This window comes from Ursus americanus, chromosome 12 (assembly GCF_024610735.1).
Source record: "Ursus americanus isolate L20-20 chromosome 12, mUrsAme1.1.p, whole genome shotgun sequence".
Classification (NCBI taxonomy): domain Eukaryota; kingdom Metazoa; phylum Chordata; class Mammalia; order Carnivora; family Ursidae; genus Ursus; species Ursus americanus.
The window spans coordinates 52690035-52714343 of NC_142138.1; the positions used below are offsets into that span (position 1 = coordinate 52690035).

The 24309-nt window shown below is 34.2% G+C and overlaps 1 protein-coding gene across 2 annotated transcripts in view; it reads right to left on the minus strand.

Moving 5' to 3' along the window:
• COL11A1 (collagen type XI alpha 1 chain) overlaps positions 1-24309 on the minus strand; it is a 188095-nt gene that overhangs the window by 59060 nt on the left and 104726 nt on the right. For both annotated transcript variants that reach the window (XM_045801647.2, XM_087866138.1), the window contains 10 exons: positions 22660-22713; positions 22490-22534; positions 22290-22343; positions 22105-22149; positions 18524-18577; positions 13058-13111; positions 8659-8712; positions 5630-5737; positions 5145-5234; positions 4833-4886 (listed from right to left, as the gene is read on the minus strand). In XM_045801647.2, the coding sequence (XP_045657603.1) occupies positions 4833-4886; positions 5145-5234; positions 5630-5737; positions 8659-8712; positions 13058-13111; positions 18524-18577; positions 22105-22149; positions 22290-22343; positions 22490-22534; positions 22660-22713 (612 nt within the window). The remainder of the gene's footprint in view (positions 1-4832; positions 4887-5144; positions 5235-5629; positions 5738-8658; positions 8713-13057; positions 13112-18523; positions 18578-22104; positions 22150-22289; positions 22344-22489; positions 22535-22659; positions 22714-24309) is intronic.

Genomic DNA, 24309 nt, shown 5'->3' on the forward strand with positions numbered 1-24309 from the left:
TGGATGACTATGAAATAATATATTTTGCTTTGTATGGATCAGAATATGTAAAAACAGTATACAAGATACATAATTGTGACATGTACAAACTTCAAAAATCTCACTGTGAGCAAGAACTGCTAATTGATAAAAGCTCTGTTTAGGCTTTTAGTTTTAGTTCATCAATATCCTGTAGAATGAGAAAATTTATTTCTCTAGTAATCCAGAAACACACAGCACACCTAGGCTCCTTGAACACTGTATTCTAGGCTTAAAAAGCTGAAGATTCAATAGTGTACTGAAAAACATCTATAGTCATTGAGGATTCAACCTATACATCTGTTTAAGCAGCCTGAACTTTCATTCCTTTAAATTAAGCTATGGTTATAAAAACCACATATAGGAGTACTAAAGTCAGTTAGCTGTGATATTAACTCCTATAACTCTCTTCCTTTTGAAAAATATTGTTCATAGCGGTAGAGAAGGATCAAGAGAACTTGGGAAAGTGCAACTGAGAGAGGGGTAAAGAAGTAGAGAGGTGGAGAGAAGGACAGGAAGGGAGAGAGAGAGAGAGAAGAACACTTAATCAAGCAGATTTTGCGGAGAGGTACACATATCTGGAAATGAGTTTGTGTAATGTGTTATCACTACTTTTTATTTCCAAAGGACTATGCACTCGGGTAAGTTGTTACCTTCTCTAAGCCCCAGATCCTTTGCCTTTAAAAATGGAATGATAATATCTACTACTTCAGGCAGCCAAGAACCAAATCAAATAAAGATTATAAAGTTCCCTGCATTAAGAGTTGAAAGAATAAACACTTCTAACATTACTTCATTTCCCTTTCCTATTTCCTTTACCCTTCACATTCTTTATTCACATTTTTTCTGCAAAGAATCCATCACTTTAATATTCTTCTTTAATATGAATAACTAAAATCCCCATCCTTCTCTGTTTTTAAGAATTTCAGTCCTGCACTTACCATGACTTGGTCAATATCTCAAAGGCAAAGTTAATACAGATGGATATAAACTCAGACCCATCTACTACAGAATCAAGAAGTTTTACGGGATATTTGTATACCTTTATCCCTTATGACTTAGAATTTCATGGTCTCTCACCAACTGACCAGATATATTCCTCCGATCTATTGATATCACTCTTTGATCAACATTGCAAAATAGAACTTGTTATCTTCCTTGCTAAAGAAGTCACCATTCCTGCCTGATTCCTTGTGTTTACTATCAATTGAAAGGTAACAGCGTACAAAGTCTTGAATCTCAAAAGATTAGAATTAACATGAACAAATTTTCTGGGTAAGTTATGGTTTACATCTAGAAAATCAACAGTCTTCTTTTAATCTTTTCATTTGGAATAAAACTTTTTCCAATCAAATTTCACATGTACATAATTGTTTTAGATGGAGTAAACCAAGGCTTGTTTAAAACTTGTTACCAGGAATGCCTGGGTGGCTCAGTCAGTTTAGAATCTGACTCTTGATTTTGGCTCAGGTCAGGATCTCAGGATCGTGAGATCGAGCCCAATGTGGGGCTCCATGCTGGATGTGGAGCCTGCTTAAGATTCTTTCTTTCTCCCTCACCCTCTGCTCCCCCCAAAAAAAGATAAAAAACTTGATACAAAGTATAAGTCATCACCATATACCTCTTTACTATATTTTATAGCAATTAAAGCAATAGCACAAGGAACTAATACATACGAATGATGTCTTTAGTTGTTTTGTTTTTTTTTTTTGCATCAGCTTTGAGGAAGAGTTTCAATTGGTTGATGCATACAGAATTGGATATGTGAATTTATTATAAGAAAGGGTGTTAATTCAAAATAAATAAACTCAGAGTGAGCCTCTGTGGAGCATTTCCATTAGCAAAGTAGAAAAGCCTTTTAAAATATTTTGTGACTGCTGAGAGGTTCTGGGTTTCCATGTGAGAGTGTTTTGTCTTTGTTGTGGTTGATCCTGACCAGGTAAAATTGCTCCAGCCATGGAAGGCATCACTAAACTGTCAATTCTCACAAGGACACAAGCTTGAGGTCATCACTCAGCTTTCATCTTTCCTCACTGCCAGCATCCAATCTTAGTAATAAATCCTTCTCTCCTGCCTTCCTCGTGTTTGCTACATCCGCACTGTCCTTCGACTTCCCACTGGCCTCATCACTGGCTCACTCATATCATCGCATTGATCACTGAGCTTTTATGCTCATCGGGTATCTCCCATTTCTGTTATATATTATACACTAATAATGATATTTTCCCTAAAATTAATTTTTTACTGCAAAAGGCTGTATTTGATTTTTTTCCTCCTCTTGCTCCAAAAACTTCAAATCTTCAAATTACTTCAACTTACTATTTTAGGACTTCATAATCATATGCCATATTATACATCTGCTTTAGCTTTAAATTATGTAAATACATAGCAGAGTGCCTGGATCCTAGCGAGAATTTATCAAATTTTAGTTCTACTCCCAATGTTCTCCACTTTGGTAAGATTAGATATTCCCTAATACCTTATTTTTTTTTCTTGTTCTTAAATGATCTTGCAATCTTCTGCCCTCTGTGAAGCCACACCCTGCAAGATCTTTTTGCTGCTTTCTCTTCTTTTCCTCCCACCCTTGCAGAATTAATATTTATTGTCTGTATGTCATTAGGCATTTAATCATTGACTGTCTTATATAGTGCTGTTTAGTGTTTGGTGTGTTTCTTTTTGAAATGGTTTATCATAAAGTCACTTAAAGGAATATATTCCATGGAACTTAATTGGACATAGGGAGGTAAGTAGTAATTGCTAAATAAATTGTATTGAAGCCAACTAAATAAATATTAGCTTTTCATATCATATTTAATATGTAATTCTACATGTGGTCAGATAATTGTTGATTACCATTCTGTTAAATTATATCTCCTGTATATACTATGCACCCAACAAATATATAGATATTAACTGTCCCAAATACCTGGGATAGCATTATTTGATTGGGCCCTAAAAAATAACTTGAAACAATGTAATCCTTGTAGTCATGATTCAGGTTTCACAGATAAAATAACTTGATCTTAAAATACATATATATTTTCTTGAAATAAAATCACTTTAGATCCTGAAGGTCTGATTAAATGGATTGCATTGTGCTGAATAGTTTGAAGATTCTATGCTCAAACAAAAACTTTTGTCGTATTCAGCTATTGTTTCTGCTAGTGCTACCAGCACTAACTTACGAAGATATTTTTAAATGTTCTATATAATTTTATGCATATAGAAGGCCAAATATAGTTACTGAAATGCTTATTTTTCCTTTTAAAAAATCTTTACCGTATGTCCACACCTACCTTAATCATTGTAGCATGACATTTATGTGATCTGCAGAATAAATATGCTAATCAATCTGCCAAAGATTATAATGCCATGTTCTCAGTCTCAGTTATGCTGTATACACTTGACTCCAATATCAGGCTTTGTGATCATTTAAATAGATAGATATGGAAATATTACTGTGTGCCAGGCACTCTGCCTTGATGTACTAAAATAACACAGAAATTCACAGCCTACTGAGAGAGACAACCAATTATATTCCAATGTAATTTCTAAAATACAACCCATAACAAAGAGCACAAAGGGTGAAGAAATTTCACCAATAAATGAAATGGAGGCAAATTGTCCAGAGATGACTTTATAGAGATTTAACATTTCAGCCTCATCTTTTTGGGTGAGTAGAATTTTTGTCAAGTAGAGAAAGGATATAGTTTCCCGGAAGAAGGGGAAAAGTAAATAGTATTCTCTCTGCAAAATATAAAAGATCGTGGCAGTTTGAGAAGCATGAAGTTCAGTGCATTAAATTGGGTAGAATCAGAGGGAGTCAACAAGGCAAATAAAACAGGCTATGGTGAATGGGACCAAGCTGTGAACTCATTGGTCATTATAAAGAGTGTGTTTCTGAAGGAAGCATGGGACCATGAGCTGTAGAAAAGCAGAGGGAGGGCATAGTTAAGGATGTGCACCTGTAATTCTCAAACCAGTGGGCAAAACTGAAGAGGCTAAGGAAATGGAGTCAGGGACATGCGGTAAGACACTACCGAGCAAGGAGAGACAGGAGAGAGTCTGAACAAAGGCGGTAGCAGTGGTGATCAAGAAAGGGGGACAAAATAAAGAAACACTTTGGAGGGGGTCTAATATGATGTCAATATTTTGTGTAAGGAAGTTAAGAGAGGATTTAAAGCCACTTTCAGCTATTCAGCTTGGTGAAATAAGATGAAGAATGAGATGAGGCCACTAAAATTGGTGGTTTAGCTGTTATTGGTAACCCTTCTGAGTACAAGTAAGAACAAAGTTGAACTCGTGGGCAAAAATGAAGGCTGCATGCAATTGCTTTCAGAGGGATTGATGTATATCTCAAGAAAGGAAAAGGTGAAGTAAAAATCTGGTATTTGCTCATTTGCCAATTATTTCATAAGGTTACAGTAACTAAGTAAAGCAATCTGGATAACACATAAATGAATATACGCCTTTCCCACTTAGGAGAGTTTTTAAAAGCACTGACAAAATTCAAGTCTCATCAAGTACTCACAATAAGACAAATTATGATTTATTTCCTTGAGTATTTAAAAAGCAAGCTAGCTCCTTTTACCTCCTGACAGTAGCAGTGGAGTAAATATTTCCAATCGTCTAAACTCCTCTGTTTCTGCACTCATTAGTGCATGCAATTAGTAGAAACCAGGCATTGACTGATTTGATTGACATGTGTTTATTTTCTCTCCTACACACCATGGGATCACAGCATGAGAGTAATGAAAGAAGAGCTATAATTTGCAACCAAGGGTAGCACGGCTATTTATTATAATCATACTTACAACTGGACCCGGTGGGCCCTGGGGACCTTCTCCTCCTTTCAGTCCAGGTGCACCCTGGGAAATGAGAATAAAAACAAAGAAAATGAATCAATGTGACTTGAATATAAATAGAAGATGTATGACTGATAAAATGAAGATGGTAAGAAGTGTTTTTAGACTCAAATATACATTGCTATATATATTATGATAATCAATGTTTATGCTTACGCATTTCCCCTTAATTACTCATGAATCTTTATTTAGTTAAGTCCCGAGAAAAATGCTTCTGATAAGCAATCTCATTTACATGCTTTATCTATATGTTGATTATACCTGAGCTCCAGGAAGACCTCTTTCACCTGGGAAACCACGTAGTCCTGCTGGTCCATCTTTCCCTGAGATACCTTGAGGACCTGGGTCACCCTAGAGAATATAATACACATCAATCATAGAGAGTAATTTCTACATTTTTCTATACTCAAAGCTATTATTGCCTCTAACCTGTAAGTAAAGCCTAAATGTCATTCAAAAATGAGAATATTGTGTGGAATGCCATATACATTAAAATGAACAGACCACTACTTATATTTAAGACTGTATATAAATGGATGGCTTTCTGGTCAATGGAGCTAAGTGGGCTTATGTTATTGTTTAGTCACACTTTGAAGTACAATAAGCTGAATATTTTACTGGTATATCTTTCTGATCCATTTAAATACTATGCTAACATGTAGAGACTCTATGGACAGGTGATGAGAAGCTACAGTGAAAAGCAAATAGATGTTTTCAGCCAAGAAGATTCCTTGAGAGCGTCATACCTTTGCACCTTCTTTTCCTGCAGCACCGGGAAGACCTTGCTCACCAGGAGGGCCCGGAGGGCCAGGATGTCCTCGTTCACCTATCGGACCAGTCTCGCCAGTTGGTCCCTAAATTGGATCAGCAAAACCTTATTAGATTACTCTTTTACTTTGGGTCAGGATAACACAAATCCCAAAGAAGTAGTACTCCCTTTCGCAGAAATTTATCATTCTTATTTACTTCCATGCTGTCCTACAAAACAAAAAGCAGCGTATCTGGGAGGAGTTGGAGAAGAATAAGTGTCGTCCTTGGTTAGGACCTCATTTACATAGGTAAATTCAAAGAGCTATTTTCTTTGTTCACTACCAGAAGTGCTTCGGAGTGAGACCAAAGTATTGCTAAAAACTGCAGGTTTTCACTAGTTTCATCCTATTTCCTCTTTTTATATAAGATGCCAAATGAGGACAGGAGTAAAAGAGACATTGGTACCACACTGGTAGCTACTCAATGAATCACTGCTTGATAATAAGCCTCGGTCCCCTGGAACCCAAACAACCAAAGCAGTTCTCCTTGGAATTTCCACGACTGGAGACCTCTCTATAGTTAATTTATATTCATTTGACAAAGTCTAGGGAATGTAGCGGGGAGATCCTGCAGGCCGTGAGTTTGGGCTGGCAGTTCCTCCCGGCCAAAGGCTGTAACAAATAGCCCGCTGCCTTAAATTGCTGCAAATGCCAAAGTGAAAAATGTCGGGTCATTTATGTGTCCCCTGAGTGGTGCTGTTCTGTGGTGCTAAAGTTTAATGAGCTTTCAAGTATAAATAGAGAATGGTGACCAGTTGCTCTCTATCTCCACTTAGAACAAAGCAAAATGAAGGATTTAAGTTAAAGACATATAAAGGGAAAGTTTCCAGATGCTAAGGTTGTTAAACAGTGGAAAGTGTTGTTGAAGTTGTTTATGCATTATCATTCCCTGTTATTTCTCTAAAAATGCAACAGATTCTTAACCTCTGGTCTTGGATAAAGAATAGATCTGTCTCGTATTTGGCTGTAAATTTCTAGGTTTAAATTCTTTTAATTATATATTGCTGAAAGTCCCCAATTTATCATTAATGTACAAACATTCCCCCACAAAGGAATTTTTCTTGGATATCTGATCACTGGAATTTCAGTAGTAAGCAAGGTAAAATTGATCCTTAATTTAATGGCTATCACCATTGAGACAAAAATGAGCAGTGATTCACATGACTACAAAAAATGGAGTAAATATCAAATATCATGATCAACATTGTTCCTATTAAATCACTTATTTTGCCTTAACATGAAAATTAGTTTACTGAAATCAGGGATTGGATATTCTCTCTTAAAAGAATCAATAAAGAAAACTAACTCAATGGAAATGCATCCTCAGTAAAACATCTGATACTTTAACAACAACAATAACAACAAAGATCTCAGAAGCCAGATGTCTACATTAGGCAGAGATGAATTTTCAAAGGGGTAAGGTCCTGAACTATTCAGTTAAGCCCCTTGATGTCTACATTCTATTTGGACTTTAATTCCATTCCTATTCATGGATATTGATTATAATAGGAATCATTCTTTAAGTTATATTTTTTCACTGAAAATTGCCATGAAGTTGCGTGAAATGAAAAAATAAGGGTAGCTAATTATTGAAGGAGTATTTTTTCTTTTTTAATTAAAACTGGTAAGCAGTTAAGAATTTTTCAGCACGGAGGCACCTGGGTGGCTCAGTCAGTTAAGCAACTGACTTTTGATTTTGGCTCAGGTCCTGATCTCAGGACCGTGAGATCCAGCCCCACATGGGGCTCCGCGCCCAGCATGGAGTCCGCTTGAGATTCTCTCTCTCCCTCTCCCTGTGCCCTGACCTTCATTTGCCAGCATGCTCTCTCTCTAAATAAATACATAAAATCTTAAAATAAAAAGAGTTCTTCAGCACACACACACAAAAAGAATGCAAAAAAAAATCATGCATGCTACATTTTTCTCTTATAAAAGAATAAATAGCATTTCCCTAGGTTCAGGATTCATCTCTGGAATTAAATGATTAATCACTCCAAGAATTCTTCATTTTTGCCTCTGTCACACATGCTCCTAGAAAGAAGATGCAGTTTTTTGTTTCTCTGCTTATATGTATGTTTGAATGTGCACATTTGTGTGTGTGTTTGTGTGTGTGGGTGTATTTGAGTTACAAAGTCTTAAGAACTAATTATAGGCTGAGAAAAAAACTATTTAAAGCAATTAAATAATTAAAACACTTATTCAACTGCTCTTGCTCTTTTGCGATGATTTGTGATTAGCAGGGGTGAAATTCCAGCTGAGTAAACTAAATGCGTTCTTTCCATTCAATACCACTTTGCCAGAATAAATATTTCCTATTCTCACAAATTATTCTACAATTCAGTCTACTGCATCAATTTTTGAGACTCTTTCTGCCACCTATGTTGAAAAAGCTATCTGTCACTTTCATTATTTAGACATATTCAAAGATTACAAACTAATATTTTATCATTGATGGAAATCATTGTTATAAAGACAAAAATCTTAAACATGAAATATTCTACAAATATTATAATTTAAGGAAAAAATCTGTTTTCAAAGTTTTATATTATATTTCTAATATATTTACATCTGAATCTAATTTATACTCAGAAATCTGAAGTCATTTTGTATTTGAAATTCTGGGGAAAGATGATGGTCAATCTTTCTAATAAAGCATTTTGGTTTTCGCAGACAGTACTATGGTCAGGCTTTCATGTTAACTTCATTGTGAATTTTCTGACTTAATTTTCATTATTTCTTTTATTCTCTTTTGTTTATTCAGCCAACTGAAAAATCTCTTCAGCTAAGTAATAGTTTGCTAAAGTTTATTTGAGGTAGCCCAGTTGCATTTATTTAAATGTGATGTAAAATCTAAAATACATCATTTTGAATCATAATAAAATGGGCAGATTTTATACAGCATAGAAAAGATGAAAATATAAACAGGAAAATAAATCTTATTAGAGATATAAAGTAAATGGACATACCTGCGGTCCAACGACACCCCCTGGCCCTGGGGGGCCAGTCTTGCCTTGAAATCCCTAAGGAAAGAAAGCATAATCTGTTAAAGTTATACATGACAAAAGCATAAGTTAAAATTTGGTAAGATAACTCATGTCAAAACAAAGTCACTTTTTGGTTAAAAATACTTATTTTTTAAATTTATTTTATTTTATTATTTTTATTTCTTTATTTTGGGAGGGTAGGCAGAGGAAGAGGGAGAGAGAGAATCCCAAGCATGAGCTGAGCATGGAGCCGGACGTGGGGCTCAATCTCACAACCCTGAGATCACGACCTGAGCCGAAATCAAGAGTCAGATACTTAACTGACTGAACCACCCAGACACCCCTAAAAATACTTATTTTTTAAATGCTTAAATATGAGTTATTCTATTCCAGTGTTCTTTAAAATTCTAAATTTACCATCCTCACTATTTCACATAATAGTCCAATGATTACTTTCAATAAAATTAAAAAAAGAAAAGAAGACAATGGAATGAAGATAGAGGAAAAACGTATTCTGAGCCCTATTCCACTTGGTCAAACAACAGCGAGGTTTTTATTTTATTTTTATTTTATTTATTTATTTTTTTAAAGATTTTATTTATTTATTCGACAGAGATAGAGACAGCCAGCGAGAGAGGGAACACAAGCAGGGGGAGTGGGAGAGGAAGAAGCAGGCTCACAGTGGAGGAGCCTGACGTGGGGCTCGATCCCATAACGCCGGGATCACGCCCTGAGCCGAAGGCAGGCGCTTAACCGCTGTGCCACCCAGGTGCCCCATCACAGCGAGGATTTTAATGTAAGAATGTTTATGGATGAAATAAATGATGATGCAGACATTCTTGAAACAGTCCACTGGTTCTATATACAGAAATAAATCTATCATCTGTGATATTAATGCATTTCCCTTTCCTGCATTCCAACATAAAATAATAGAATCAAAACAAAATAAAAACAAAAATAAAACAGGATGTAGAGTACATTTGTAAAAAGAACACTGTGCCTGATTAGCAATCATTTCAGCATTTTATCAGTATTCTTTCTTAACCCCCCCCCCCAAATGCAGTTACAAATGTACCTTGTAAATAATGCAACCATTGAGATAAAACCTGGTAGACGTAAGCAGCAGGTAGTCACTAACAAAGCCTTTGAGCATATATTTTGGTGTCTGTATTTCTCTAGACTTGTGGGTTATTCATTGTGTATGACTGTTTTATGATGGGCAAATTTCTTTCCATGTAAGTTAACTTACATTTAACAGTTGGAGAAGTAGCTTCAAAATACGGGGAGAAAAACCTTCAGAACTGAGTTAAAGCAAGTAGTGTCTACAAAAGTATTCATGGCAACATGTGACTGGAAATAATAAGATTGAAAAGCAAAGGGCAGAAACTGTAGTCCGGTGTTTGTATCGCAACCTTCCAGATAAGTGATTAAATTATTTATAATAACAAAATTTTATAAGTAGGAAAAAGGAAAAGAACCTGTGTTTGTAATTTTATTGACATTTCAGGGAAAGAAAACAGAGTCCTTCCACTTTTTAAACCATTAATTCTTGAGACCAACAGAGTTTGTCTTGAGAAACCACTTTTAATAGCAAAACAGAGGCACCTGGGTGGCTCAGTCGGTTAAGCATCCGTCTTCAGCTCAGGTCATGATCTTGGGGTCCCAGGATCCAGCCCCTCCTAGGGCTCCCTGCTCAGTGGAGAGCCTCCCTCTCCCTCTGCCTGACACTCCCCCCGCTTGTTCTCTCTCTTTCTCTGTGTCAAATAAATAAATAAAAACTTTTTAAAAATATTTAAAAAATAGCAAAACAAATTAATACAAGGGGAATACATCATAGAATGTGTTTTACATTCTAGCCATGCTGATCTTCTAACCTTTCTCTGAATAGCCATACACCACGTATTTGTATAGCTTGTTCCCTCTGTCTGGATTACGCCTTCTCCCAATTTCTGATCACTAAGTTTGACATGAAGATACAAATGCAATACCGAACTTGAAGAAAAAAAAAAAGGTCTTACAAGGTTTGTTTTTTTTTTTCCTTAGTAACTGTCAGAGCAAGAACAGCATACAAAAAATGATTGTAATAATAATTAATGAAAACGAAGTGATTAAAAAACAATGCTTAATTGAGGAAATTCTGTGAAAAATGTGGAAAGAGAAAACCTTGGGTGTTAGGATATCTGAGTGGGTGACTGATTTGGGAGAAGCTGGAGGACAGCACTGTTTATATTATGTCTGTTCCTTTAATACGTTCAGAGTATTTGCAAATATCCAATAAATGTGACACAAATAAACCATGTACAAGAAAATTTTGTAGTTCACAGTGGAGTGTGCTTGTTCAATATTGTCGTGTAATAAGACTATACTTGCCACTTAATTTTAGAATAACAAGTTAAATTATGTTTTTCAAAGTCCCTGAAAACGGAGATCAATTTGCTACATTCGGTCTGCTGTAAGACCCAATAAAAACGTTAACTCCTATTCTGATAATCTGTAGGAGACTAAGTTAATTTTAGGATGACTGTAGGATTTGGCAGTGTGTCCCTGAGACAAACTTGCTTTTTTTCAGTATAACATAATTTATTTTGCACTTTTGCCGGTGGCCTTAAAAAGCTTTGAATTGTAAAATGTCAGAATGAAACTTCAATTCAAGGATTTCTCACTGGGGACAAATCTCAAATATAACAAAAGAAAATAAGGTGACACATATATAGTAACATACGGCTACTCTAGTTTCTGACTCTTTCTTGTACAAGGCAATCCTTTGAATCCCAGTCAGCACAGAACAAGGTGAGAAAGAAAGGTTGCTGAATAGAGGATGATTCACTCTTGCTCTTAAAAGTGGATTTGAAATCAGGAATACATTTTCCAGAAATAATTCTAACCTTTGTCTATGAGAAACTACTAGAGGAAAGTATCCGTCTTAGAATCACTAGTTAATATGCTATTGTAATATGCTTTGTTTAAATTTAAATGTTATATATAATATAGCTCCTCTGGATAGAAGCAGAAGGTCTTGATTAAATTGAAGACATAAGGGATATTACAATGCCTATTCTCTAGGTATCCCCTTTTCAAAAGACATTTTGAGAATATTCTAGAGTTACTCCCACAAAAGTTACACAATGACTTAGTTAAAAATGATTGACTGCAAGATTTGAATGAGAGTACGTTTGCAAATCTGAGTATGGATTCTCCATTAACGAGTTTATATTATGCTCCTCATGCAGATGTAATTCCCGGGAGGAAACCGAGCAATTATACTCTTTGGTCTCGCTAAGTCATATTTGATTCTGCTTTTGAAATCCAAGATTTTGAAGCTTACAACCTGACTAAAATGAGGAAGTTGTTGCACTAAGAATCATCGCTTGGTGAGCAAAACAGGAATTGAGTTGCTGCTGATAGATTGTTTATCCTACGCAAAAAAATCATCCTGTTTTCAGATTTGTTGCTCTGTGCACTGCAATGCAACTCATATGTCTTCATGCTGGCTGCGTGTCCTAAAATGACTTTGAACCACATCATCAAAGCTAGTCTGTGTTGTGATTTCCTTAAGAAATCTGGATAAAATTAATCAATGGTGAGATCCAAGAATGGAGTCCAAGGACACGTGCTAAGCTATGATAACTTCTGATTAGATTAACATCCCCCTGGAAAAGCCAGGCACATGGTTCTGTAACAGTAGCAGAATAAACAAACAAACTCACTGGGATTTTTAAACCATACTTAAGGTGCCAGTTTCCCTCCCCCCTGCCCAAATCATTGTATTCACAAAAGTTGTTCAGACAATTTATTTCATGTTATAGTCCTCATAATTTTAAAATAAAATTCAGTTACATTTTATTCATTTACATTTTCCTACTAAGGCTAGAAGAGACATTTGACATAGTTTCTACCCAGTTATAGACTTCTGGTTCCAACATCAGAAAATATTTCATCCCTTTGTTCTGGATAGAAGAACTTATTAAACGCATGGCTTGGTGTAATGTGTTTCCTTTAGAGAGTGAACGTGTGATAGGGTTGGATGGAATATATCTTTAAACAAATACTTTTGTGAAAGGCTTAAGGTGGACAACCTTGTAGAAGTATCCAAAAGATAATGGGGTCTTCTCCGTCAACTCATCCCCAAAGTTCTGTTATTGACAATAAGGACAGTCAAATCAAGTAATACCCCATATCCTCAAGTATATTCATTTGTGGTGGGATACAAATTTGGGTCTATTTATGTATTTTATGTATATTTTTAAATAAAGATTTCAATGAAATTAATTTCTCCATTGTCCATAGCCTAGGAAAGTAGCTGTTAATAATAAAGTAGCTTTCTGTGAAACGATGAAGTACTAGAGATGAAAATTTCAGTCAAAAGAGCGGGGTCACTTACAGTCTCTCCACGTTGTCCAGGGTGTCCTGGCAGACCATCCTTCCCAGGTGGCCCCTGAAATCACAAATATTAAATACCACATGTCGTAAATCTTTCTTGAAATTGTTTATACTTTAAATGTAATCTGTTAGACAATTTTCTCATCGTATTTTCATTAGGTGTCGTAATTTTATTTTCTGTTGATTTTATATATGGTAGTATGTGTGTGTACCTCTTTAGGATTATTCTATCCGTAACTGTGACCAAGAGAAAATTGTATAACTCCATTACGAACATTTTACATTTAAATGATTTTGTTAGCATCTATTTTTTAAAAACATATTCACACAGATCTGTATTTTTAATTTTACAAAAAGGCTTAGTTCTTCAGTACTTGACAAATGAGCTTTTTTCCCCTCTTTTTGGTGATCTGTCCCTAACTCAATTTCCCGCACCTCAAGATTTGGATAGCAGAAAGATAGTGTCCTCTAGTGGTGGTCTGAGCTTCTAACTGGTAAGAATGAGAAGAAATACAAACATAAACAAGGGCACTTTGTCTCTCAATTGCTTCAAGTAAAGGGAACAAGGTGAGGTGCAATGCTCAATTTTGGAAGTCATCAGGGCCAAATTTTCCCAGTGAGTTTTCTTAAATATCCTATAGGACACAGAATGTTTGTTAAGCACTGGACAGAAAATCTACTATGTTATCACTTTCTCTAAAGGATGCTGTCTGTGTCATGACTGAAGAAATAAATGAAGCAATTAACTAAGCACTTAAAGTAAACAACTCTGTGTGGTTCCTGTGTTTTAGATCCTTAGTAGAAATAGATTGCTTCTTTAGTCTGCATTATAGATTATTTGCCCTACTCAGAAACCATTAAGTGTTGGGGTCAGATTTCAAAACAGGTTTAATAGGTATAGGCAGAAATATTCTCACCTCTGGATAAATGAAGAGAAATGATCATTTTAATAACATTTTTAATGATAACAGATACACCTTTCACACTATGTTAATCATTTAATGAAATTTATTTAGCTTAAAAATGCATTATTTACAAAAATCTATTTTAAAATATCAATTATTTTTATACTGAGTTAGAAAAAAGGCTTTGTTTCAAAATAAGATTATTTTCACTGACAGCTTTGTTTCACTGGAGTAAGACTTCTTTGACGCTGGCTCCAACAGTTCAGGAGAAAGACCTCCTGACAGTGTCTAGTCCCAGCCCTGCTCCCTGATCCCATCTCATCCCTGGCTGCCATGTGAATTAGCAGCTGTAAGTAATGACTGTTCTTATGACTTTTCACAAGATTATTGCTTGCTCAGTGATTTGCTCATGTTTCCCAGGATCACCTCAGTGATACTAGTAACATCCTCTGAAAAGACCAAAACTGGAATGTTTTTAACCAAGGCCCCAAAACATTTTTGGCCAACATTGAACCATTTCTTCTTTCAAAACCATCTATTACATATTTATGTATTAGGCACTAGGTGTACAGTAATATAAGAGTTAGCTCTGCCCTCAGTTTAAAGATGAAACACAGATATAAGTAGTTAATTCATAGTGGCTCCATGTAAGTTCAGTAATTCAAAACAGTAAATAAAAACAAATTCTGTAGCTTATTATTATTTTGATACATATGGGAATAAATGTGCAGTCAATTGGGGGCAGAAGTAAAAGTTTTAACTGAAAACACAGAGAGTGGCAGCTAAAGGATAGTAAATATGAATGAGGCTTTTTTTTCCCCTCTCTACTAAAATGCCCCTCATATGATGTGTTTTGCCATCAGCGTAAACCATTTCCATGTTTTCTGGCAAATCTGTAAATATAAATTTCAATATCTCATTATATTTGCTGATTTGGGAAGCATAGATTACACTTTTATTGCAAAATATTATAACCCTTTAAAATGGTGGTCCTAGATCACAATGACGTCACCTTGGCATGAATACATGATTTTTAATGACTTTACTACATATTGTGAGGAACAGTGTTAATAGACTACATAAAGAATTCATACCATCATCATTTTTCTTGATTTAAATATATATTTCAAATATTAAGTGATTAATTCTAAATAATTGTAATGGCCCCACACTACTATCCAATAAGATAAAGCAGAATAATTACCAAATAATTTCATGGCATTAATTTTAAAATAATGATTTTATTGGTCAAAAGAGACTTCCCCTTGATGTTGTTGAAGGGCAGTGGCAACAAATTTATCGAAATGAGAGTGTGCAACGCAATCTGTGAAAAGACTCTTATAAATAAATGTTAAGGATATTTTTTCACTTCCCTTTGGAATTAAATTTTTATTTTTCCTCTTCTATAAATAGAATGTATGTCATAATAGTTGTGTTATAAATCTTAATCACTTCAAGTTAAAATTCTTCTTAAATAGGGTAACAATATCCTGACATTGGCATGAGATTAACAGACTCTAAACATGAACATTCCAAGCACATAATCCATTTATGTATGTGTATCTGTGTGAATTTATATATAAAAATATACACACACACACACGCATACACATTTTCTGATTACAATGAAGATGAGCCAATTAATTTGTAGAAAAGGGAGCTTGGCTCTAGCCCTCCACCTGAATTTCTTCTTTCTGTATGAAAGAGATGAAGGCACTCTGTCCTAAATGTTATAAAACTGCATACCAGAGAAATAATAGGTACTTTTATTTCATGCTCTAATGTTTCACTTGTCACAGAAACAGAGTATAAAAATCATTTTGTTTAGCAGTGAAAGCAATGTTCCTTAACAGTGTCATGTCTCTCCAACTAGACTGCATGTTTCTCAAGTGTAGGCATTTATTATGCTTCTAATACTTCTTAGAGACAAAATGCATGCATGATTAATGGCTCAAAACTTGTTGAAAGATACATGAGAGAATGGACTGAAAAAGTCTGAGGAAAAAATGGGTCAAATGGCTTTCTTTGACATTAAAATTACATTCCATGAAGGAAACAATTCTTAGCAATATGTACAATATGTACAAATATAAATGGTATGATAATGTGGAAGTTATACATATCACTGGATTTTATGTTGCTAAACAATGATCTATGTACATGGTTTCAAAATACTTATGAGAAACGTCCTATGTATATAATCATTTTTGTAACTATTTTCACTTCTCTACATGTGAAACTTTGTAAGACAATATTACATTTGGAAGGAAACTGAGATAGTGGGTAAACAACATTATATGCAGGTAGTATCGATACTATTTTATATTTAATATTAGCTATTTGCATTATACAAAATACTGTAATATAGATAACAGTCCTTTTTGATATGTTTGCAGTAATAAAGCAAAACTGTTAGTGTTGAAACAATATTTTAAACAAAATGTCTAAAAATTATTGCCAAAAGTGAGGGATTGCTTCAACATTTAATATTTACTATAAGTCAGTATTTCTTGATAAATAATTCATTTTTTAAAGATGTGAGCTAAAAGGCACATTTGAAAGTTATCAGTGAAATTGAGGGTTATTCAATTCAATAAAAAATTGGGTACCCATATTCATTTAGTTACAAATTATTTTCAACATGTTTAAAAGTATAATGAAATCAGATGCAACATTTATTTAAAATTTTAACGTCTTAGTTCAGAATTTTCTGAATCTTTTCTTTATGCAAGATTGTTATTGGGCTATATTTGGTTAACTACAATTATTTGAAAATAGGGAACTGGTATATACAATTTTTGAAATACTGGCATATATAAAAAGTCCCATATACCTTCCTCACACAAGGTGAATGCTGTGGTTTTGTCAAAAAGATTCAGTTCAAAATCAGTTGAGAATATTCAGTTGAAAAATGTATATCAGTGAGCCTCCAAATGAAAATATCCAGAATGTGAGTAAAACTACTAGTAATGATTTAGTTATCTGTATTATTACAGTGAAAAAACATTTGATTCTCAAATTATTGACTGAAAATTTTAACAATACTTAGCTTCCTGCTGAGTAGATCATATCCAAACTATGCTGGTTTTATTTTCAGCCAAAATATTTTTTAGTTTGTCACTTACAGTATGGCCCATGGAGCAGCAGCATTGGCATCACCTGGACCTTTCAAGTAATGTCAAGACTCAAGACTCACCCCAGACCTACTAAGTCAAATCTACATTTTTAACAAGGTACCGACACAATTTGTATGCACATTAGAGTTTGCATAGCATTATCTAGTGTAGACCAGAAGACTGGCTCACAAACTTGAGCGTGCATCAGAACTCCCCGGAGAATTTGCTAAACCCAGACTGGGCCCCTCTAGTTGAGCGAGGTGGCATGTCTCACAAATCCCCAGTGGTGCTACAATGCTCTGACCCAAGGACCACACTTTGAGAACAACTTCCTTAGACACACGGGTGCTATGGCCCAAAACTCTGTGTTGAAATTCATGCTGAAATCCTAAATCGTATGTTGAAATTCATATGTTGAAATCCTAACCTTCAGAGGTGATGGTATTAGTCAGTTGGGCCTTTGGGAGGTGCTTAAGTTATGAAGGTGGAACCCTCATGAATGAGATCAGTGACATGGAAGGCTCTGGAGCTCCCCAACCCCTTTGCCACGTGAGGATACAATAAAAAGTCGGTTACCCGGAAGAGGGCCCTCACCCGCCCAGGCCAGCACCTTGATCTAGGACTTCCAGCCTCCAGAACTGTGAGAAATGAATTTCTATTGTTTATAAGCTGTCTGGGCTCTGGGTGTGTTGTTTTGTTTGGTTGGGTTTTTTTTGTTATAGGAGCCAAAATGGACTAAAATAGTGGGTAAGTTAATTCTGGTTCTGAGTAGTTGCTAAGAAAAGAAGCAGAAAACAGCTGAGCACTGAGCATGTCCTATGTCCCCAGGAATATTTAAGTATGAGAATAAAGGATTTCATTAACTTTGTGAAGATATTTGAATATCTGAGCAAATTTTATAAAAGGGTATAATTCAGGAAGTAAAGGTTAGCATTACATTGTTTAAAAGAATGCATGATAGAGACAAAAATAATAAATACAAATAAACTATAATGAGATGTAAGTAACATCAGAATACTACAGAATCGTTAGGAAGTGATATTTTGAAGGATACACTGGGTGATGGGAGACAAAAGAGAAATACTGATAAAACAAATATTTAAGAATGAGTAACAGTTTTTAATGCCATCAGTAATATTCATTGCAGGAGAGGAATATTTGAGAGAATACCACCCATGCAATGTTGTTTCTGTCTTTGATATACTTTGAAAGGATATTTACTAAGATATATTTGAATTACATCAGAAACATTCAATAAACTGAAACTGAATAAATGGAACAAATTGAAAAATGTACATTCTTTGACATTATCAATTGCAATTTTGTTTTTATTAGAATTTTCATCAATATTTGTACCTAAAAATTATTTAAAATATAAACTATGAAGCTCAAAAATTTGGAAACATTGTCCAATGGAGAAAGATTAAGAAAACCTATGGCACTTACAGGAGGGCCTTTTGGTCCAGGGAATCCAACTGGACCCTGAGGTCCTTGAGGGCCCTGAAAAGAAAAAGCGGTGGAGAAATTTAAGACTATGCCTTGAAAAATACATCTTTATACTTTACTGTTTATTTCTACAGATGAACCAAAACATAGCATACAGCTTCTTCACCATAATGACAAACTGAGGCAATGCAACAGGATAATCTATGCTAATCCACAAGCTAAGTGCATGATTTTTCACATTATTCAGCACCCAAAACCACACATCACATCAGTGGTCTTAAATCAAGAAAATTGTAAATATTTAGAATTCATATTAAAAGTGAACAGAACATAGATGTATCAAGAAGTTTCACAGATGCTGGACTTTTAACATTGGTTGGAAACATCCCTAAAAAGAAGTATTTCAATTCCATAGCCTTCCCCCAAAAAGTTATTTTTTAAATTGACTCTACACATGTTCTGGCTCCAGTCAAACAAAACTAAAAGAAAAAAAACAAAACAAAAAAACAAGTGGCTAATCCAGAAAGACTTTAACAAATTTCTATATTTAAAATTAATTTTTGAAGATGTCAATATTTCATTTTATTCATATATAAATTTCTTTTGTAGACAAGATGATAACATTTTATTGTATAATCATTCTCGTTAACATTCAATTCAAATAAAATTTATAATATTGTTCTTGATGCTTAATTAACTATATTATTCAACACTCATATTTACATATCTTTAAAATGCAGAAAGTAGACCTTATTATAGAAACAGCAAAATAATTGGTAAAGATAATCCTTTATGTTCCCAGAATATAACAATTACATTTCTAACAGAAATATATATAAAATGGAAGGTAATATAAAAAGATTTCTTAAGTAACTCAACTAGAATAGATTTATTTATATTTAAATAAAAAATAAAGTTTACTAAATTAGATTTTAATAGAATTTACTCTTTTTAATTTACAGTTTAGCCTTTCCAAGGGAAATGTCATTATCATTTTTAAGCCAATGTTAGTTAAGAAATTATCACAAATTATTGCTATTACCAGCATCCCAACTTAAAATCAAAAAAACCTTCAAAGTTAGATATGTCATTAAATAAATAGATATCACAGTGCGATTACCCAAAACACTGGGCAACTTTTGGGAGTTCCAAATTTTGGTACTCTTATTAAGGCATGAAGCTATCATTCTTCAGTATCTATCATAATAACTTAAGAATATTATAAACAAAGTTTTATTTTAAATACAAACCTTAAAAATAGTATTTTTTAAGGTTATATAGCAAGCTCAATTTTTCTAATTTCTTAAAAGGTCATTTCTTTGCTTTTTAAATTCTGGCTCCTTTTCAAATAAATTTGATTTTGAACTTAAATTTATGTAAGGAAAAAATTTTCAAAAGTCACTTCTCTAAAGAATATAAAGAAAAAGTGGGTCTTTATAAAATTCCACAAAAAGTGTTGACATGTTCTGTCTGTATTAATCAAAATACTTTTCAGTGAAATGGAAAATACATACTCAGTGTAAAGATAATGTTGGAACCTGTTGGAACCAATCAGGGTTCCGAGATAAAATACCTAGTTCAGTGAAATTTGAATTTTAGATAAATAATTAATAATCTAATATGTCCCAAATATTGTGAGGGACATCCTTACACCACAAACTATTCTGTCGTTTTTATAAAAGTTCTAATTTAATTGGGTGTCTTAGTCTTTTTGTTTGTTTTTATTTTGTTTTGTTTTGCTTTTGCTAAATCTGATGATCTTAGACCCAACTAAAAGCTATGAACGAAGTCTTTAATAACAGACATCCATGATCTGCAAATCACGAGTATGAGGAATTATATTAAGTTGCAGCATATCCTAATGAGTATATATATATAATCCTATATATATATATATATAAAATATCCTAAGGCATGTATATAATATGTACATATAATACTGTGTATACTTATAAACAAATATATTGTTAAAGAAGTCATGGGCAGAAATAGGTATTTCCATTTCTAGTCCAATGGTACTACAAAACTCTCCCCCTAAACTTCCCAAGTCATATATTTTGAAGAAAATATTTTAATGATAATATTTCTGTCATTCTTCAACTATGCCTAAGACATAACTGAAAAGTTTATGAGAGGTAAAATCCTTTGCAGAAAATGAGGATATATTAGGGATAAAAGGTTTCATCAACTACACAGAACACAGGAAATGTGTTCTGTATATTTAAAATGTATGAATGTTATTTGAAAATAGTTACCAGCTTACTTCAAAGTTTTTTTGTGATAACCTTTATTTTGATCCCCAAAAAATACTTTCTTACTCTCAAAGGATTTTTACAATTACAGGTAATCATGTTGTTGGGCCACAGTGTTATGCTCCAAAATTGTAAGTACATATGGTTGATCGTGATATTTTGGAATCCATACACAAAATATGAGCACAAAAAAGTTTGTGCTTTAAAGACAAAACTCCTGGTTCTGCTATAATTTGTGAAATAGTTTTACTCCATTTAATGATTTAGCCATGTTAAGTAAACTACATCTTCTTAAGATGACTTTGACCATAAAATTTTTCAAATGTATATATTATTTATTAACTCAAAATGTACAGAATAGGCCCAATTTGGGACTAGTTCATCAACAGTGAGAAACATTTAGTAGAAGTTTAATTTAATTAAATATGACCCAAAACCTTGAAACAACCATAATTAAATGTTTATTCTTGTGTCTTATCTACTGACACTTCTGTCACAAATAGAAACTTTGTCTCCCTGCCCCCCCAAAACTACTTACTCTCAGGTGTTTTTGTATAAACATCACAAGGTGTTTCTGTTTTTCTTTTGGTGAAACATCTATTATAAATTTTAAGCAATGATATACAAAAAACATATTACTACGACTGCATAATACTGACCATTGCTATAGAATATTAAGAAGTGAGACTAATTTAACAGTAATACAGAATTTATATTTAAAATTCTTTCAAGAAGATAGCTTTCAAAAACTCTGGCTACAAAACACTCTGTATTTTGCCAAAAGAAAACAAATAAAGGGCATGCTTACTCATGTATATTTAGCTTTATTTTATATCAATTGAAAATCAATTTGCTAAATAGTTTTTCTATTTACTGGAATAGATGTTTTATCTTGATTTGAATGTGTATCGATTGTGACTTAATGGCTACTGGGAGCTTGCATTTTACCAGCGTAATGCTGCTTCCAGTGCCATGGACAAAATGAACATCCATAGGGAAAGCAAGGGGAATGAAGAAGGCACAGGTGTTACGTGGACATTTAAAAAAAAAATTGTTTTGGCTTGAGTTTAAGAGTGACATCATAGAGCAATTATGCACAATATTACTCTCATTTCGATAACAAAATTAGTAGTACATAACTAATTCTGCTTTCCTTAAAAAGAAGTCAATGAAAAATACAGGTATTTTTTAAACTCTGTCTAGATTTTGCAAATTACTGTATACATGTTTTTGCAGACACATGTTTGTGCATATGTACCTTTTCCCAGAAATGTAAACACTTGCAAAATATTAATATTAATTTACATTATGCTACTATATCATGCTTACTCTTTCACCAGGAGGACCGGGAGGGCCATCACCGCCTGAGGTGCCCTGACAACAGCAACAACAACAAAAGAGAAAAAAAGAAAGAAAGAAAAGAAAAGACAAATCAGTTTTGATTCCTTCTCCTGGCTTTCGTCCTCTGAAGAGGAACTGAGAGCAAACCCAAATGGGAGGGGTACTCATAATACCTTTGGGCCAGGTTTCCCAGTGGGGCCCCTCGCACCTCTTGAACCTCGAGGACCCTGCAGAGAAGAGCAAAAAATAAAACTGATCCGGTGCCAAGCACAGCCAAAAGCACAGGATCAGTTTTTATTTTTGAAGACATTATCTTGGAAAATTAAATCCAGACAGAAAAATGAAAATCATGATTTTAAATGAAGGTACCCACCGTTGGACCACGCTGACCCCGAGGGCCTGGTTTGCCAGCGACACCCTGCCAAAGACAGTTCAAACAGTTTCAGTATGCAGCGAATCACAGTCCACTGTGAGTCGAGTGCTGAGAGAAAGGTACTCATGCAAGAACACTGATATTCGATAGTCCAGGGCAATATACCATACCCGTGCACCTTTCTCTCCATTGGCGCCTGGAAATCCAGGAAATCCAGTAGAACCCTATAAAAATAAAAATCATAAGCAATGAGCATGGTAACTAACATTTTTAGCCACAAGCTGTAAGCCTGTTGGAACACACTGAGTCTCACAAGCTGGTAATAGTTAAATCAGAAATAGAATTTTAAGATACCATACAACCTCTATGCATGTATTTGAAAATGAACTTACAGTGATATCTGAAATCCTGAAGCATTGAAAGCATGAATTGATAAAACATATTTTAGTTTTTAACTTTAAAATAATTAATCAAATATTATCATTTCTCATATTAGAAAATAGCAATTAAAGGACATTTTATATACAATAATTTTAATTTTTTTTAAAGATTTTATTTATTTATTTGACAGAGATAGAGAGAGCCAGTGAGAAAGGGAACACAAGCAGGGGGAGTGGGAGAGGAAGAAGCAGGCTCACAGCAGAGGAGCCTGATGTGGGGCTCGATCCCATAACGCCGGGATCACGCCCTGAGCCGAAGGCAGACTCTTAACCGCTGTGCCACCAGGCGCCCCTATATACAATAATTTTGACTTACAATTCTACGTACTTCCTTCAACTTGGAAGAAAAATCCTATTTTTCATGAGCATGGATAATTATTAAAATAGGAATTTTATAAAACAGTTTTCCTGAATTAACATTATTGCATTTGTGTACTTACCACTTTTTAGTTTATTTTTATACCTTTAGAACTAAATAAAATCATAAAGACTAAAATCTTCTTCCACCTTTTCTGTTTGATGCTTGAATGTGGTTGGATCTAGCTGAGACTCTAAGTCAGAAAGTCCAGCATTAAAATACCGTTTTTGGAATTCCGAAGACAAATCAAGACTTAGGTTTATCATACATTCACCTAAGTAAGTTGGGTACATTACTTTTCCTCTTTGAGCATAGTCTTTTCTCCTGCAAAATGAGGGCGCTCACCCACATCTTATAGGCACTTTGAATTTGTGGGAGGTTAGGATAAAGGAAGGCAAGGTATAAAAATGATAATAATAGATAACAATAAATACTGGTTATTTAGAGATGTAATAAGCACAGTAAAAGCATCATGTCATTTCATCCACAAACAGCCATATCTTACAGATAGAATATAATTCTCCCATTTCACCTCGTGCATATGTCCAGATTTTCATCTGCTCAGAGATTCCTTTTAACATAACTGTGATTGTTTTGCCTCATCATTGTATCATGAAATAGAACAGATTAAGGTTCAGATCCTATCTCCTCAACTTGCTAACTATGAGACTATGGAAAGTGTGGGAGGGCTTCCGAATACTCACTTTTCCTATTCAGACCACTATACAAATTAATTGCAATAATGTGTAAAGTATCTAGCACAGAGTAGTAGACATTCAGATTTTACACACTTCCCCATATGTTAGGGAGATATAATAAAGCCTTCTTTGACTTGAATCCTTTCCCTGCTTTTTTATCCATTCCTTTGGATTGAATTACCCCTAAAATAATATTTCTCCAAGTGATATGCGGCCCCCTCTGTATCAAAATAGTCTAGAGTGATTCCATGTTTTTAGAATCTATCTCTCTGGCAGGAGGATCCAGGAATCTGCATTTTTAACAATTTCTCCAGGTGACATATA